Source organism: Rattus norvegicus, chromosome 1 (assembly GCF_021556685.1).
Source record: "Rattus norvegicus strain SHRSP/BbbUtx chromosome 1, alternate assembly SHRSP_T2T, whole genome shotgun sequence".
Classification (NCBI taxonomy): Eukaryota; Metazoa; Chordata; class Mammalia; order Rodentia; family Muridae; genus Rattus; species Rattus norvegicus.
In genome coordinates this window covers 134,125,781-134,142,029 of record NC_141534.1, presented here as the reverse complement: position 1 = coordinate 134,142,029, position 16,249 = coordinate 134,125,781, and the positions used below count along the sequence as shown (strand labels likewise).

The window sequence follows — 16,249 nt, the reverse complement described above, 5'->3', positions numbered from 1 at the left end:
AAACTCCTCCTCCATGCAAAGGCCCACAGACCAAATGATGCCACCTTCCTAGGGCACCTCGTGTGTCGCCCTGTTTCTAGACTTGTTGTGATCGGAAGTGAAAAGAATAACCCCAGCTGCAGACTAGGCGGTTAGTAGCTCTGTTCCTGAGCTACAGGCCCACAAGTGCTCTCGTCAAGAACCACAGTGTACCCAGCCCATTTAAAGTCACAAGGGTGTGACTATTAAAAAGCAGTGGTAGTGGCCCAGGCTGGGACGCCATACTGGCAAGGGCTGGAAATCATCCTACCCTGTTGGCGGGCGCCACGTGGGTACCAGGGGCTGCCTGCTTGTCTTAGTCACTGGGAGCCACGGTTACTGCAGTGGCAGAGAGCAGGGTCAGCCTCAGGCCCCCCATCACACAGTCTACTAGTAAGCAAAAATCTCCCATGGCCTGGGTTGCCCTGAAACTCAGAAAGAGGCACCCAGCAACCAATTGTGGGAGTGCCTGCCTGGAGAACTAGAACGTTTATTTTTGGAGAAAAGAAGCATTTTGACCACAGCCCCCCATCCTCCTCCTCCCGAAACCAGTTTTAATCCAAAGGTAAATTCTGCAGTCTTCGGAAGGCTAACTCAAAGCCCCACTAGAAGCAGGTTCCTCATCCTGTGCTTCCTTAAGGGCCTGCTTTGTGTGCTCATCTCAGACTTGCAGCCAACCCAGAGCTACTCTAGGGCCACATCCTACACAGTGCCTTACTCTGGGTCCAGCGTCGCATCTCACTAACCTCCAGCAATACAACCCTTCCTCCCAACACAGGGAAGAACTCACCACTCACCCCCACCGCCACAGAGCCACATTGCTATGCTGATGCTCCTGCCTCAGATCTAGAGATGGCATGGCCCTCCCTGGCTCTACGCTCAGTGCCTCCCTGTCAACACCATCACCAGTCTCCAGTACTGGAGTTCCGCAGCAGCCTCCTGAAATCTCTTCTTCCTCTGATCACATGCTCCAAAAGCTTTAAGGTTTCCCATTATCCACCCATCAGTCAACTCCCTCCAGTGTCCTTGGCTCTCACGCCCACCTTCCACTCCACCAGAGCAGGCTGCCTGCCGCCTGCCCCCACCTCCTAGGATGCCGTCTTCACCACTCTGAATTTAACACTGGTGGCACACTAAAGCTCCCTCAGCTCTCCAGCACCTCAAAGACTGGACTCCTCCAAAGTCACGCACGTGCATACAAGTGTGTAGCATGTATTTGTGTAGTGTGCATTTGGGGTTTTTGGTTTTGTTTTTTTGTTTTTTTTTTTAACCTCAGATCCCATAATTTGGTGCTGAACATACACTTCCCATTACTGTTTGACAGTATGTAAAATGATGCGACCAGAAGTGCTTCAGAGATGGGGATGTTCCAGTCTGGGGATATTTGCATAGACACTGCTGAATAGCCCCAGTCTGAAAAGCCAAAATGCTCTAAAATAGAGGAAACTTTCTCAGCACTGACACAATGGATACAGGCTCTGGATTCTGTAACACTTCAAATTTCAAGCTAAGGCTGCCATCCTCTACTTGATTTTTTTCCCAATAGGACAACAAACTTTTGGGGGTAGAGGCAGGGCAGGGAAAAGGACTCTAAGTACACAGAGCTTTGTATACCCCCACTTCTAAACTCTTACTTCCATGTCTCAGGTGAGCATATGGCCTTGAGCCATGCTTCCAAAAACCTGAGACTCAGACTTCCTCAAGTTTTTAATGATTATTTTACTTGTACGGGTGCTTGTCTGCACAGACACTGTATGCCTTGTGGATGCAGTGTTCACAGAAGCCAAAAGGCAGCGGGATCTCCATAGCTAGTTGCAAATGGTGCTGAGAATTGAACCTGGGTTCTCATTCTAGTGCTCTTAACTGCTAAGCCATCTCCCCAACCTTCTCAGGTTTAAGCCAAAACAACCGAAGTAACAATACTTCCCTCCTCCACCACTTTCCCTGAGGCTGCTGGGAGAACCAAAAGACAGGAATCCCCCAGGGTCTCACGGCAACGTGGGAGGAGAAAAATCCACGCACTCATTTGCTAGATGCCTTCTACTGTCTGTTTCTGCTGGGCATCTTAAAAGCATTATTGCTAATTCTCTTTGGCATGCCTGCCTGCTAGAGTGGCGCTACTCCAATTTACAGATGGACAAGGTCCACACTTCCCTCACTAACATGCCTCCCTCTGTACCTGAGGAGAGCTGGCTTCCCTAAAGGCAGGGAAGGCAGGTGAGCTCATGACCGTTCGGCTCAGTGGTGAAGCAGTGACTTTTCAAAAATGCTCATTCTATAAGCCACACTTGAAATAAACATACAAGGTTCAAGGATTCGGTTTACATTTTTTTTACAAGAAATAGACCACCTCGAATGTCTCCTTAGGAGCACCAAGCTTTTAGCAATGATCTCTTGGGTATGATGTTTAGGAGTTCCCCTCACAGCAACCTAGATTGAGGAAACCTAATTCTGTTGGAGGCTGAAAAGGCGCAGAACTCACCTCCCCAATACTCTTATCATAAACTCTGACAGGCCACACTGGGGACTTAAAGGACAAGAGTCTAAGACCTGGCCACTGTGCCTGCTAGAGGCAAGGCAACTTTGTGCCGGGCTCATCAAGAAAACAAGGCAAGCAAATGTCCATCCACATTGAGTCTGCAAGGGACCAAACAAAGCTCCCTAGGAATCCATCTCTCTCTGCCTGGTTTTGGGATTGAAGGCTGAAAAAGAGCGACAACGCTTCCAGGTCCCCGGGTCACTCCAGAAGGAGAAGGAGCGTAATCAGCAGCAGCACAGGGAGTCCCAGCTCTCAGGCTTCACCAGAGGTGGACACACAGCCATGGGCAACCAGAAGACAGCAGTCTAGCATCAGGCAGCTGGATCCCCAATGGTTTAATGGACACTACAAACAAAGGGACTGTTAATGTTGAAGTATTCATTTCTTCTCATCCCTAAGAAGCTTAAGGAGCATGGTCACCCACCTCAGGCATACAAGACTAGATTTGCAGATGGACTTTCTAAGGGCTTTTTGCCCAATTCTTGGAACAAAAGACCAGACCGATGGTTTAAAAAAAATCATCCTACCATTTCGAAGTTCTACATAGTAACTGGTGTGATAAAATGTCTCCAAGGGCAAAGCTACTATGGCAAAGAGGAGATGGGAAGACCTTTACTGTAAATGAACAGTACATGCATCGAAGTGAATGGGTGGTCCCTTTAAGAAGTGCACTATTTCCTGAATTCCTCTTACCCACCAAACATTGGGCTGCTTCTTGGTATTCAAAGGAAACTATCTTGGTTATGGTGGGGAAGAACAGGTTCAGTGCATCACGAGTAAGAAGTCAGAGAGTCCTACAGGAACACTCAACTGCTGGCTGACTCTTAAAGAAAGATCATAATATGGTCATGCCAGGCACGGGGACGAACTCGTGAATTATTTAATTTTTCTGGTACATCTCAGCAAAGTGAACTTTTTATTACAGAATGCACATTTATAGAATACTTACTATATGCTGTGCTCTGAACCAATTTAGGGCAATCAAAAGTCTGGCTACAGTTGGGACCTGCCTGAGACAGCAGGTGGAGGTACCTGAAATGTCTGGGCAGAAAACATATTGAAGTCCTCTCAACCCAGCAAATGATCTCCAAGTTGAAATTAAATAACAAAAAGTCACCATGGAGGGACACGCCCACCAGATACAGTGTCACTGAGGAAATGGGAGAGTAGATTCGGAAATTACCAATAAGCTCTGAGGACAAAGAAACAGAAAATCTGACAAAGTACAACCAGGGCAGGGCAGAACAGTATCGGGAATGGAGCTGCCTGCGACTGCCGTTATCAGGACTTCTGTGGGGTAGACATCTTAACTACATGAAGCAGCCAGAGGGGACACACCTAAGAGCGAAATTTGAAGTGTTACTACATATTTAAGCAGAGCAATCAAAGACAGACCTTGCTATATGGTTATGCCATTCAAAATGAATTGGCGGCCTTTTCAAAATATTTTAATGACATTTATCTGGGAGGGGGCATGCATGTGTCACGACACATATGGAGGTCACCTGACAACTTGCAGGAATCCGTGCTATCCACCTCCTGTGCTGGGTGCCAGGGCCTGAACTCAGACGCACCGACTTAGCAGCAAATCCCTTTACTGGCCAAACCACCTTGCTGGTCCCAGCAGTATGATCTTTTTAATCCCTCATAAGACATATTTTAAAGGTTCACACGCATAAAGATTTCGTGGCATGGGGGTAGCGTACCTTTAGGACTGTAAGACACTCTGGGTTTTGCAGGAAGGGATTTGAGTCCATCACTTCAGAATCCGTTTACGTCTCTGAGTTGCCCACTGAACAACAGTAAAACAAGCTGTATCCTAAGCCACAGCCCGGTGATCTCTAAAGAACCTGAGGTATCCACATTTTCTAGCAACCATTTCCCAGTCACCACACCAGTGGGGAAAAGTTGAGGAATTTTTGAGGGGATTGGTTCTCTTCCTCCTCTGGACAACATCTACTTCAGCCAGGGAGGCGGCTGAATTTCCAATGTGGCCGCTAGATGGCGACATCGCATTGGTGAGGCGGACAAGGTGCAGACTGGACGTGTTCTAAGACCCTGGCAGAAACTAACAAGAGAAAGGACTGAGGAAGAAACTGCGACAGACAACTGTAAGAAGGAAGGCGAACTGTCTTCACTTATGGGACAAAATATAGAATGACAGGACTTAGAAGGGTTTAAGGTTTTTGTTTCTGTTGAGACGAGGTCTCACTATGTAGCACTGGCTGGTACGTATGTAGACTGCACTGGCCTTAAACTCAATAAGATTCACCTGCTCCCTGCCCCCGCCCCCGCCCCCGCCCCCGCCCCCGCCCCCCACAGGCTGGGATTAAAGGCCTGTGCCTTTTATTTCTTGTATTTATTTGTTGTTGGGGGTCAGGGCATGCCACAGAATACCTGTGGAGGTGAGAAGGCTATGCTTAAAGGTTGTTTCTCCAGGGGATTAAACTCTGGTCTCTTAGGCTCAATGGCAAACGCCCCTCCCCGGAGCTATCTCATCAATGATTTAACTCTTCTATAAGCAGAACTCAACCTTACGAAGCACCTTAGCAAAGGAAGAAAGTTCTATTACAGAATAGGAAGGCACTGCATGTGCCAGGCTCCACACAATCAAGGGTGCCCTGCGCTGCCAGTGCTATCGAAGAAAATCTCTGCTGGAGGACGGCACGGCTACAGGGTAGAAGCCTGAGGGTTTAGTGAGTACCAGGTTCACCTAAAAGCACTTGACGAAAGAATTAGTCCATTGAGCTTAATAAAAACACAGGATGAGTTCTCGTAGAATCCCCATTTCACGGAGGAAGAAACAAAGCCACAAGATTAATCTGACTGTGCTGCTGAAGAACTGGCGCTCAAGCCAGCCTCTCTCGACTCCTCTGTCACAGTAAGTAATGACAGGCAAAGGACAAAGCTCTAGGGAGACAAGGCTATCAATGCGCCCGGTGGTGTCTGAACTCAAAGGGAGGAAGGGAAAAGTCAGAGCTATGCAGCTAGACAGCCTCCTATGAAGGAGAAGGAAGAAGTTACAACATCAAGGGTGGCATCTCTCACATATTAAAATCATAGAAAGTCCTGGGGAGCTGGGGACGAGGGGGAGTGACTGATTGACATCCTACGCTATTGGCCCCATTTTACAGTACTGACATCCACAACTGGACGCTCCCCTCCCCACACACTCAAAAAAGTAATGAAAATTAAAAACCACATTTCCTCCCCAAAATTTTCCTGAATTTAATTTTCTAAATATAGTAGGAGATAATTTTATTTTGCTGTTTAGCGAGACAAGGAGAAACGTCTTTCACAATCACCGAGTCTCCACCTCTTTGCTCAGTCTCAGAAAAGTTAAATGGCGTGTTTTATATCAAAGAACTGAGGGACAGCTAAAAGGAATCTAGGCCCACCCGGCCTTCCAGGGCTCCAGAGTAGCATTTTCCAATGTCTATGGTGGGGAGGGGGCAGAAGACTGAGGTGGAAATCACACCAGGCTACAGAAAGAGAACAAAAGCCTCAGTAGGGGATCACCAGAGCCTATTCACGCATAACTCAGGGGATCACTCTGGAACCTGACAGCAAGGCCTTTATAAGGATCTATTAGAGCCCAATATGAGTGGCATCGGACTTCATATTAAGACTGGGGACTCTACTGTTATGCACAGTGAGAACGCAGGGTGGGCAAGCAAAGCAAGCCCAGGAGTCTTCATGGCACTCAGAACTAACTCCAAGGCCAGTTTACGTGTGTCCTATCTTCTCCACGTGTTGGGATGCAGGTCTGGACTGGATGGGGGTGGGGCCAGACACGGGCAAATCTGCATGATTTCAAGTGACTCAGTGAAGCTGAGAGGAAACATTCAATTAACCGCTCTCTTCAGAAAAGGGCAGGCTGCAGAGCTGAGGTTAACTAGACTTTCCATCCAAGACAATCTTGGTGTTTGAAAAGCTCACTGATGAGCGTGTCAGAAGAAATGGTGAGAAGACAGCATCCAACTGAGAAAGGCCACTCTTGGCAAAGTAAGTTCCTAGGACTCGGCTCGCCTACACTGTGGCTCAACAGACATCACGAAGCCATTAACGCCCAAAAGTGGACAACAGAACCATCAGCGGGGCTTCCCTTCGAGCCCCAGAGTCTGGGAGCCTGTTTATTACCTCAATACAATGATGCCCAGGGAAAACTGGCAGAGAGAATAGGCACCACGAGACACAGACAGACATGGGTACGATGAAGACTTCACTCACTGTCTAAACACAGTGGACAGCTAGTGACTCAGAATGGTCCCCTCAAACCTACAGTCCACCGGGTGGACGTTTGTCACCTGAAATCTATACAGATGCTTCCTATTTTTTTTCACCTAGTTATCAAAGGTTACTAAAATAATTGAAATTAGGAGAAATATTCCTTTATAGTAACTCACTGCTATCTAATTATCAGGCTTCTGTGCCTTACAGTGAGTATCTCACTGACTCAATCAGTCACACTTCCAACAATCGATTTATAGATAAGCAAACATGCAAAATCACCTCAGGAACTTTCAAGTTCTGGTCTATAAAATATTTAGGTTTCAATACCATGTGCGTTACCCACATAAAGATTAATTTTAAAAAACGACAACTCCAAAGCCAGCTTAAAGGAAGTGCCATGTTTTAAAGGAAACTGGCAAGTTTAAGTATATAGAAGCCCAAGAGCTATGCACCTCAATCGGTCAATGCAGAAGGACAAGTGCACACATGCACATCTGGACGCACATGCACAACTGTGAATAGCTGTTAATGTGTAACTAGTGCAGTGAGGTGTGAAATAAAAAAAAATAAAATAAAAATTTGAAGTTTCCAGCTCCTACCACCACCAAGAATTTTCTGTAATACTGATAAACTACTTTCTAAAGTACTTCGAAAAGTGTCTAAGTTTGGCGGTAGAGGCCTATGAATGATCCCTGTACTTAAAACACTGAGGCAAGAGTAAATCAAGTTCAAGTGTGGGCTACACAACAAGACCATCTCTAGAAGAAAAAACAAGAAACCAGTTCTCTCAAAGAACTCCGGTTCTCTCAAAGGTCGTTTCTGTCATTCCATAGCAAAGTAAACTGTTGGAGAAGGGCATCCTTCTCTCTGCTGTACCCACTTCCAACACAGTGGCATTCTTCTTGTCTAGCAGGCCACCAGATACTCCGTGAGAAATTGTGTCAAGCCTACCAGGAAATATAGGAAGGATCCTCCCTAAGCCTCAGGAACACATCCCATCCCAGCCGTAACCGAGCTGAGGATAAATATAAAACCAAGCAGCAGCATCGTTATCTGTGTAAGTCACCACAGCCCCAGCTGTTCGTCACTCCTCATAAAAGACGCCATTTTTTCGGCCTTTTTTTTTCTTTTTCTTTCTTTCTTTCTTTTTTTTTTTTTTTTTTTTGTTCTGTTCGAGTATTAATCCTCACAGTCTGGGGCCCAGAAGAAAGAAAAGCTAAAGCCTTGTTCACTGGCTTCTTGTTTCTTCATACAAACACAGCAGTAACTTCTATGGTTCTGAAAGACTAATGGTAAGACTCATTATGGCATCAGTATTTCTAACCTAGAGAATGGAGCCTTGTGAGTACTTAAGGAAGAAAGTGGATGAATTCCCACTCAAATCGAGACACACCAACCTTAGGATTCTAAAACCCACAAGGTAAAGTGTTAAGTAAAACCGGCATACGCGAAAAGGCATCTGCAGAGCCGTTAAGCACGAGCGCGGATGACTGATGCCACACGGCTCTCATCCATCTCCAGAAAATCCAAAGTCACCGAACCGAAGATATTAATATCTTCAGTTAAAGAATTCCAAACCATTAAAAGGAACAGACTTCACAGGGAACTAATTTGATTTTTACAAAACCTTGTTTACTAACCATTCTTACACAAGCCCATGTCCTCTTCTCTGAACCAATCAGACCCAGGGGGTGAGGGACTGAGACATGGAACAGGTACACATTCTAATCTTCAATCTTTACAGATACTGGACATCAGCCATGTTCTCCTCAATGTCCACAGATCTCAGTGTCACGGGACATTAGGACCGCGTCCATCCCAAATCACACATCTTTATAAGGAACTGGGAAACTTCCTCCTGGGGACCTGTTGCCAAACGCTATTTACAGGGGCCTCCGAGTGCATCACCTACCATACAGCCTGCGTCTTTCGAGTGCATTTTCTTCAGGCATCTCAGACAGAGAAGTCCAGAGCCTCGGCCACAGCACGTGTGGAAGCATCTCATACTTAGCACCATTGAAAAGGAACTCTTTTCTGGGGCTCAGATAGCACCTGTCATACACTGGCTAAGACAAGCAGTTCAAAGCAAGCTGGCCTCCGGGCACAAACACCTCTTCCATGAACTAGAGTTTGAGTTTTAAATGAGTCTTGGAAAACAAATGGGAGAAAATCACAACCCAGAGAAAAACCGGTCTTGTGTGCTTCATGATTAAAAGAAAACAAAAATCTTTTAACGGTATAATTGCCTTCTCCATCTCATTCTTACCCAACCCCCCCCACTTTAATTTTTAAAAAAGTCCATTCATTTTTAAATCACAAAAGGTCTGGAATTCTGAACACTTCCTAATGACTACCTCAGAACTGTGTCAGCAACGTAAACATGGAGAACACCTCTGAAACTGGTCCCGCGTTCACGCCGGGTACACTTAGGAGCACACCTGTGGGTTGTTTTGGTTTTTGAGACAGGGTTTCACTCTTTAGCAAAGGCTGCCCTCAAACTGGTGATCCTCCTGCCTAGGGTTACAGGTCTGTGAGTACACCCGGCATGACCTTACATACACAGTGTCAACCATGACTGTCACACCAGTGGACAAAGATGCCTGACTCTCGATGAACAAATAACCACAGGCCGTGGTCTGTGCTGAAATTCCAACATGAGGGAGCCTGAAAGAGGGTGAGAATTGTGTAGCACTGGCCGCACACCAGACCAGCCAAGCCTACAGGAGATTAGGAAGTTTTTAAAGGGACTTTCATGCAAACACATGGACAGTGCCCCAAAGGCACAGCAAGGAGAGTCCTTTCTGTCTGTCTCTCTCTGTCTCTGTCTCTCTGTCTGTCTCTCTCTGTCTGTCTCTGTCTTTCTCTCTGTCTCTCTTGCTCTCTGTCTCTGTCTCTCTCCGTGTATGTGTGTGTGTGTGTGTGTGTGTGTGTGTGTGTGTGTGTGTGTGTGTGTGTGTGCGCTCCGCCTAGCATTTACTTCAGCTTCCACACAGTAAGTGCCCACTAACAGCTGGCTAGATTCAGTTGCTGGAAGGTGCATTCTTACAAACCAAATGAAACCAGATTAAAAGGGAAAAAAACCCTAAAGGACCTTGAGGGCTCCCTGAGGACAAAGGAAGGACGGACAGACAGACGGGCAGGTAGACAGGTGGACGGACGGACAAGGAGTGAAGACGAAGCCACTGATTCCTGACCTACCTTGCAACCGTAACAAGAGCAGGGAATATTTTCACCAATAAATAACCTTGAGAGGAAGACCAAAAGCCCAACGTAGACACGACTTCCTAGGTCTGTTCCTATGGTAAAGGCGAAGTACCTTCAGATAAAGGCAGACCAGTTTGAAAACGAATCCACTTGACTGTATTCTCAGAATCCTAAGAAATTCGAATTTTTTCATTTAAGAGAAAGTTTAAGGCTATAAGCTCCTAAACAACAACTGTAACCAACCAAGAGCTGCCCATGCAGATTCTGGAGTCTCTAAGAAATAAAACTTATTTAAAAAAAAAAAAAAGGGGGGGGGTTGGGGATTTAGCTCAGTGATAGAGCGCTTGCCTAGCAAGCGCAAGGCCCTGGGTTCGGTCCCCGGCTCCGAAAAAAAGAAAAGAAAAAAAAAAAAAAAAGAAAGGAAAAAGGAAAATCACACCACTGCCCTAAAGTGAGCAGTTCTTCTGCATCAGTACCACTTGTTAATACAGGAGGGAAGAATTTCCCTCCCTGCTGCAAACAACCCATTTCTCTACTGGAAAACTGTAGATAAAACAGGCCCCTTGCCTAGGCTCCTAAACTCCACAGGTTCTGGGAGAGGGTTTTTACTGTCAAAAGTCACACCTTCATTAGCATCTGTGTGTTGTCCCTTTGGACTCAATCCCTCAATTACCTAGCTAAGTAAGAGCAGGATCCCTTTTTCTCTGCTTGTCTGTTTCTTGCCTGACATCCAATCCCCGCTGTTACAGCTTCAATTACCAATCTGTTGTATTGCAGTAATTCATGGATCTTAAAAGCTCACGAATTTAGAGAAAGAAAAGAGACAGAGAGAGAGAGAGAGAGAGAGAGAGAGAGAGAGAGAGAGAAACTCCAACCTGCACTTGTGTTTACTGAATAATCTTAGTCAGATCTTATGGCTTGTTGGCATAATGTACTCTCCTCAATCTTTTAAGTTTTTTTTTATAAGAAAACAAAACAGGTTCAGATGTTACTCACATACCCTGAGAGTCACTGTTTTCAAGCATACAATACAACGTTTTTGAGTATATTCAGAGTTTGTACAACCACCACCACAAACTGAGGCTAAAACATGTCATCACCCCCCTCCAAAAAAAAATCCCGGACCCCTTAACTTGATCTCCCCCAGCATCTGGTGCCATACAAGACTTGGCAGTTCATAACTTATTTTCTCCATTTGTAATATTTTAAACACCCCCATGTTCGACCCTTGGATCTTTCATAGAGATGTCCTCTTCTAATCCTTTCGACAATTCCAACATATGACCTTTTAAACTTCAAGCCCTGAACCCCCACCGGTCTGCCCCTCCACAAAGTGGAGTTGACTTGCTATTTTCCCTGCAGAAAGACCTAAACTATAATTTGCCAGTTAGGTTCTTCCAAAAGTTCTTATTCTGGGTTCTCCTTCTGGTAGGTAATAAAACACCAACTTCTTTAAACACCAACATTGCACATACCTCCGGTTCCTCTGACAACAGGATTTTACCGTGCCCTCGGCAGAAAGATGACTAAATCCTTTTTAGGAGACAATCACAATAACTCTCAAGTGTGTGTTGATTTTCAAAACAGAAAGCCACCCTACATTATCTGGCTGCCGCTCATAACTAAAGTCCCTTGTGTAGGTCTGCTCATTTTCCTGCTACGAAGCAAACATGTTTGCAGGGTTGCCTTTCTTCCAGAAACTTCCACAGTCCCAAGTCAAAAGATGAGAACACATCCACTTAGGTCACACTCTAAAGAATCGCCATTCCTCAAACCCTATACCTGTATGGCTCAAAGACTGCCTCTGCTGGCACCCAGAGACTTTCTCCTCAGTTATGTGGTCTAGCACCTTTCGGGCTAAAACTCGACCCTCAGCTGTTAGGAGGAAGGAAGGGCAGATACCCAGACAGAGCTTCAGCAGGCCCTAACCAGGATGCCAGTGTTTTCAGGCTCTCCATCACACTTCGAGGAACTGGCCATTATAAAAGCAGCCTCTCAGGAAGAGCTTGGTCCTCACGGGACTGAAAACAACACATACTAAAATACCTTTCTCAAGCTGCCCCAGTTCTGGACAAAGAATACCCTTCAAGAAGACCCAGCCCCATCCAGTTTCAGATGCCTGCTCCAAGAAGCAAGGCCATCACGGCTACTTTGCATTTCAGAACTTCTACTATTAAATAACAAAAGTAGAGAAGTACACGGTACAATCAGATGCCACAGTGAAATGGACTCGTTCCTAGTGTCTTCTAAACCATATTTAGTCCTTAAAGGCTAGAAATCTTCCCTGCCCCCAAACACCGTCTAACCGCCCAATCCAGTGTGCTCAAAGTTTGGAAAACAAAGGACAGGAGAGCCGGATTTGTGGGGTCGGCCCTAGTCTGCGCCTTACACTAGGCTTACTACAGCTACAGTTCTTTAAAGACCTGCTCGGACTCCATCGTAGATATTTCTTAAAAGAGGCTCAGGGTTTGTTTATAGAAACAGCCTTTGTGAACTACGGCAGTGGTGGGGCCGCACGGCCCGCGCAGCCTCCATCGTTTCCCCCTTGCTAACTCCTCAAGGCTAGGTCGTGATTTTTTCGAAGTTAATAGGCACCACCTGCATACATTCTGCAAACATTACTCATCCGCACGCCCTCACTTCCCCAGCCCCAACTCAAGAGACTGCATTTAAAGTTTTAATCGCGTTCAAATTACTCTACCATCTCTGAAGTACCAGTATGCCACTGTTTTTCTCGAGAACAAAACCCCCTCCTCCTCCTGCTGCCCCCATACACTGTGGAGAGTTCTCATTCCCAGAGACACCCCACCACCACCACCTACTCCTACCCGACACCACCAAAACAAAAGCTATCAGATTGCAAGCGATAGCGAGCATGGAGCGATACTGCTTATTAAGTATGTACAAAGGAAGTGCGGGGCGGGGGGGGGGGGGGCGGGGGTTGGCAATGCAACACAACTTTGGGCACAACAAAACCAAGGCCAGGGCTCCGCGTTCACAAAACAAAACAACCACCCGTCCACTACCATACTACAGATCCTGTCGCAGCTCAAGCCACCGCACATCTCTCGCCAGTCCAGTTGTCACCTCGTGGTCGTATGGCTGTGGATGCACCTAAATCCGCGCGGAGAGCACGTGTGTGTGGAAATGCACGTCGACTCTGCACATGGGTGGATGTCTCTAACTCCTCTTACTAAGACACTTCTGGGGAAAAGTGTCCAGAGCGAGGTAGAAACTGAGAGCCCAAGGAACCTCTAAGCTGGGTATCATCCAAGCCCCCCCCCCCCAACACACACACACACAGGCGTCTGATGAAAGTTTTAAGCTCACACTTCCTTAGGGGAAGCTGGGGAGCACACCCCGCACCCCAAGGCCACACCGGGAAGCCCAAGTTACCAAGTCTTGGGAGAGGTGGGGACTAGACACCTACAGGTTCCAGAGATGCGAAAGGCCAAGAACCAGAGGGGCCCGATGGGCCCAACAAGTTGGGTGATATAAGGCCGCGCCGTGATGTTTGGAAACGTGTCCTGGGGCCGCGAGGCTTCCCCATCCCGTACCTCCCCCTCAAGGACAACTTGCACCCCGCGGGGCAGAAGGCTCTGGCTGGCCAACACGAAGTACTAGGTCGGTCTACCCTAGGACACACCCGTGGAGCCTCCAAGGGTGCTGTCATGGTGCGCAGCGCTGGATGGGCGCTGGGGTGCCAAGTGGCGCGCCCCGGAGGGGGAGACGAGGGCAGCGGGGCTCCCGGAGACACCCAGATGCCAACTTCCCCACCAAGTGCCCAGGAGTAGGCTGCCCCTGACCCGCTAGGGAGGAGGCACTGCCCACCCACCAGGCCGCGTGCGGGACAGCGCTCCTGGGACAGCGAAAGAGAAAGCCCCGAGGCCCTTCCCGCGCGCAGATGCGCTGAACTCAGGCTCTTGGAGCTCCTGAACCGTGAACTCGGGCCCCGATCCGCTCTGGCCTTCCGGGAGAGCCCCACCCTCCGCTCCCGAGCCCCGGAGTCCGACAGCTGCGCCCGTGGCAACTGGGTTTTCCCAAACAGGGCGCAGCCCCTCGGAGGAAAAGTTCCCGCAGTGGCCGCGGGCGGCGGGCAAATACTCACTTTCTCCACTCGTCGGCCAGAGCGAGAGCGCGGCGGAGAGAAACACGAGCCCCCACAGCGAGGTCGGGGACCCTCCTCCGGAGCCAGACTTCATTCCTTTTATTTGGGACGAAATTCCCTTTTCTCAAAAAAAAAAAAAAAGAAAGAAAGAAAGAAAAGAAAAAAAAAGAAAAAAAAAAGAAAAAAGTCTTCAACTCAGTCCTCACTCTCGTCCAAAAACAAGAGCGAAGATCCTCGGAAAGCGGCGTGGACAGGGAGGGTGGCGCGGGGCGGCCCCTCAGCGCCGGCAGCAGCGGCCCACGGGGCGGCGGAGTAGGGAAGCCGGGGCGCGCCGGGGCGGGCTGTCGGTGTCGTCGGCCTCCATTTGCAAACCCAGAGATGCAGAAGAGGGAGGAAAACTGTACAGAAAGAGGAGCAAAGCCCAAATCGCCGCAGGCGGGGACAAACGCCCCCGATCCCCGGAGGGGACGACCACCCGAGCCTACGCGGCGGGAGAGCCCGACGCAGTTGGCGAGACTGGTCCGAAGTCCCGGGCGCGGGCGAGGCCGGCGAGGGGCAGAAATGCTGAGTGGAAATGAATGAGCGGTTCCCCCTCCTCCGGCTCCTCCTCCTCCTCTGGGCTCCGCTCGCCGCCGCCTCCTCCCTCAGCGCCGCCGCCGCGAGCTCCTTCCCAAATCCAAATCCAGGACACACAAAGCGGCGGCCGCGCAGCGCTCAGCGCTCCCGCCGCCCCGCGTCGGCCCCCGCCCGCCGCCGACTCCGTGCGCGGGGGCTCCGGCTCGCTGAAGGTCAAAGCCGAGCACGCCGCGTGCCGTGGAGCTCTTGCAGGCACGGGAGAGGCGTGGAGGGTCCAAGGAGCGGGGCCGAGGGTCTGCGAGCGCCGGGCGCGCCGGGATAGGCTCGCTGGCGGCTTCCCTGTCGCTCGCCTCTCTCGAGTTCGCCCGGTGCGCTCGCTCCTCCTCGGTTCCCCCTCCTCCTTTTTTTCCGCTCAGCGGAGTTAATGCTGGTAAACAAGAACCTCAGCCTCACCGCGCCGCCGCCGCCACACACTGGGGGCTCTACGCGCGCGCTCTCGGGGCCGCGCACACGTGCCCGCGCGCACACTCCAAGCGGCTACAGCCGCAGTCCCGGCGCGCCGAGGGCCGGGCCCCGACTCGGCAGTCGCCAAGAGCCGGAGTTCGGGATCGCAGGGACGTGCGGAGCGGAGCGCGGGCGTGGGGAGCCGGGCCCAGGAGGCACCGCCCCCCGCGCCTCCACCCGCGCCGGCCCCCGCGCGCACACTGAGCCACGCGCGCGCCCACGCTTCCGCCCCCACCCGCACTGCGCCGGCCGGCCCTGTCCGCACCCTCCCCACCCGCAGGACTCCAAAAAACAATGCCCCGGGCGCCGGCGGGACTCGGTGGCCAAGGGGGCGGCGGCAGGGCGGGCGGGCTGCGGGCGCGGTGGGCGGGGAGTGCGGCCCCGGAGCTTCATTGAAAACAACAACAGCGCGGCTGGTGAGCGCGCTGGCCCGCTCTGTGAAAAAGCTTCATTGTTTCTTGCAGCTGTTGCAAAATAAATAAATAAGTGCATGCATGCGGCATTTTTTCGCAGCGTGGTGGAAAGCCCGGACGCGGCGGGAGGGGCACACCTGGGGGAAAGGGGACCCCTGAAGAGACTGCTGCTACGCAAGGCACTTTCCACCCCAAGCTTGGGCGCCCGTGGCGGTGCTCCTTGGGTATTCCGGTGCTTACGCGCTGACAGAGAGCGGACAGGGTGCGGTCCGCATGCCTCTGTTCTCGAAGCACCGCGATTCCACCGCGGGTCCCGAGCCCTGGAAAGGGGACCCAGACAGGCGGCCCCTCGTGCCCAAGACGCGTCTCCGCGGCGGCCGCCAGAGGGCGCGGCGGCAGCCCGGGAGGGCTGGCCCGGGGAATGTCGCCTCCCTCCCTCCGGGGGAGGAAATGTGGGGGCCCCGAGTCGGGGACCGACTCGGCTGGGTCGTGCTGGCGGGGCCTCCCAGCCCCATTCCTCTCCCGCCCTGAGGGCGCTCCACCGCATCGTGCTGGTCGGTGCTCCACCACGTGGGCAGCTGCGGAGAAGGACCGCAGCGCGTGTCGGGCTGCGGGAACCCGCAGCTGGGGGGCGTGTCCGGGGGGTTCCCAGGA

At 50.3% G+C, this 16,249-nt stretch overlaps 1 protein-coding gene across 3 annotated transcripts in view; it reads right to left on the bottom strand.

Annotated features, from left to right (window-relative positions):
- Window positions 1-15,162, bottom strand: part of Igf1r (insulin-like growth factor 1 receptor) — a 294,388-nt gene extending 279,226 nt beyond the window's left edge. For 2 of the 3 annotated variants that reach the window (NM_001414181.1, NM_052807.3), the window contains 1 exon segment: window positions 14,103-15,162. In NM_001414181.1, the coding sequence (NP_001401110.1) occupies window positions 14,103-14,196 (94 nt within the window). In that variant the 5' untranslated portion in view covers window positions 14,197-15,162. 3 annotated transcript variants of the gene reach the window in all.
- Between the last annotated feature and the right edge of the window lie 1,087 nt (window positions 15,163-16,249).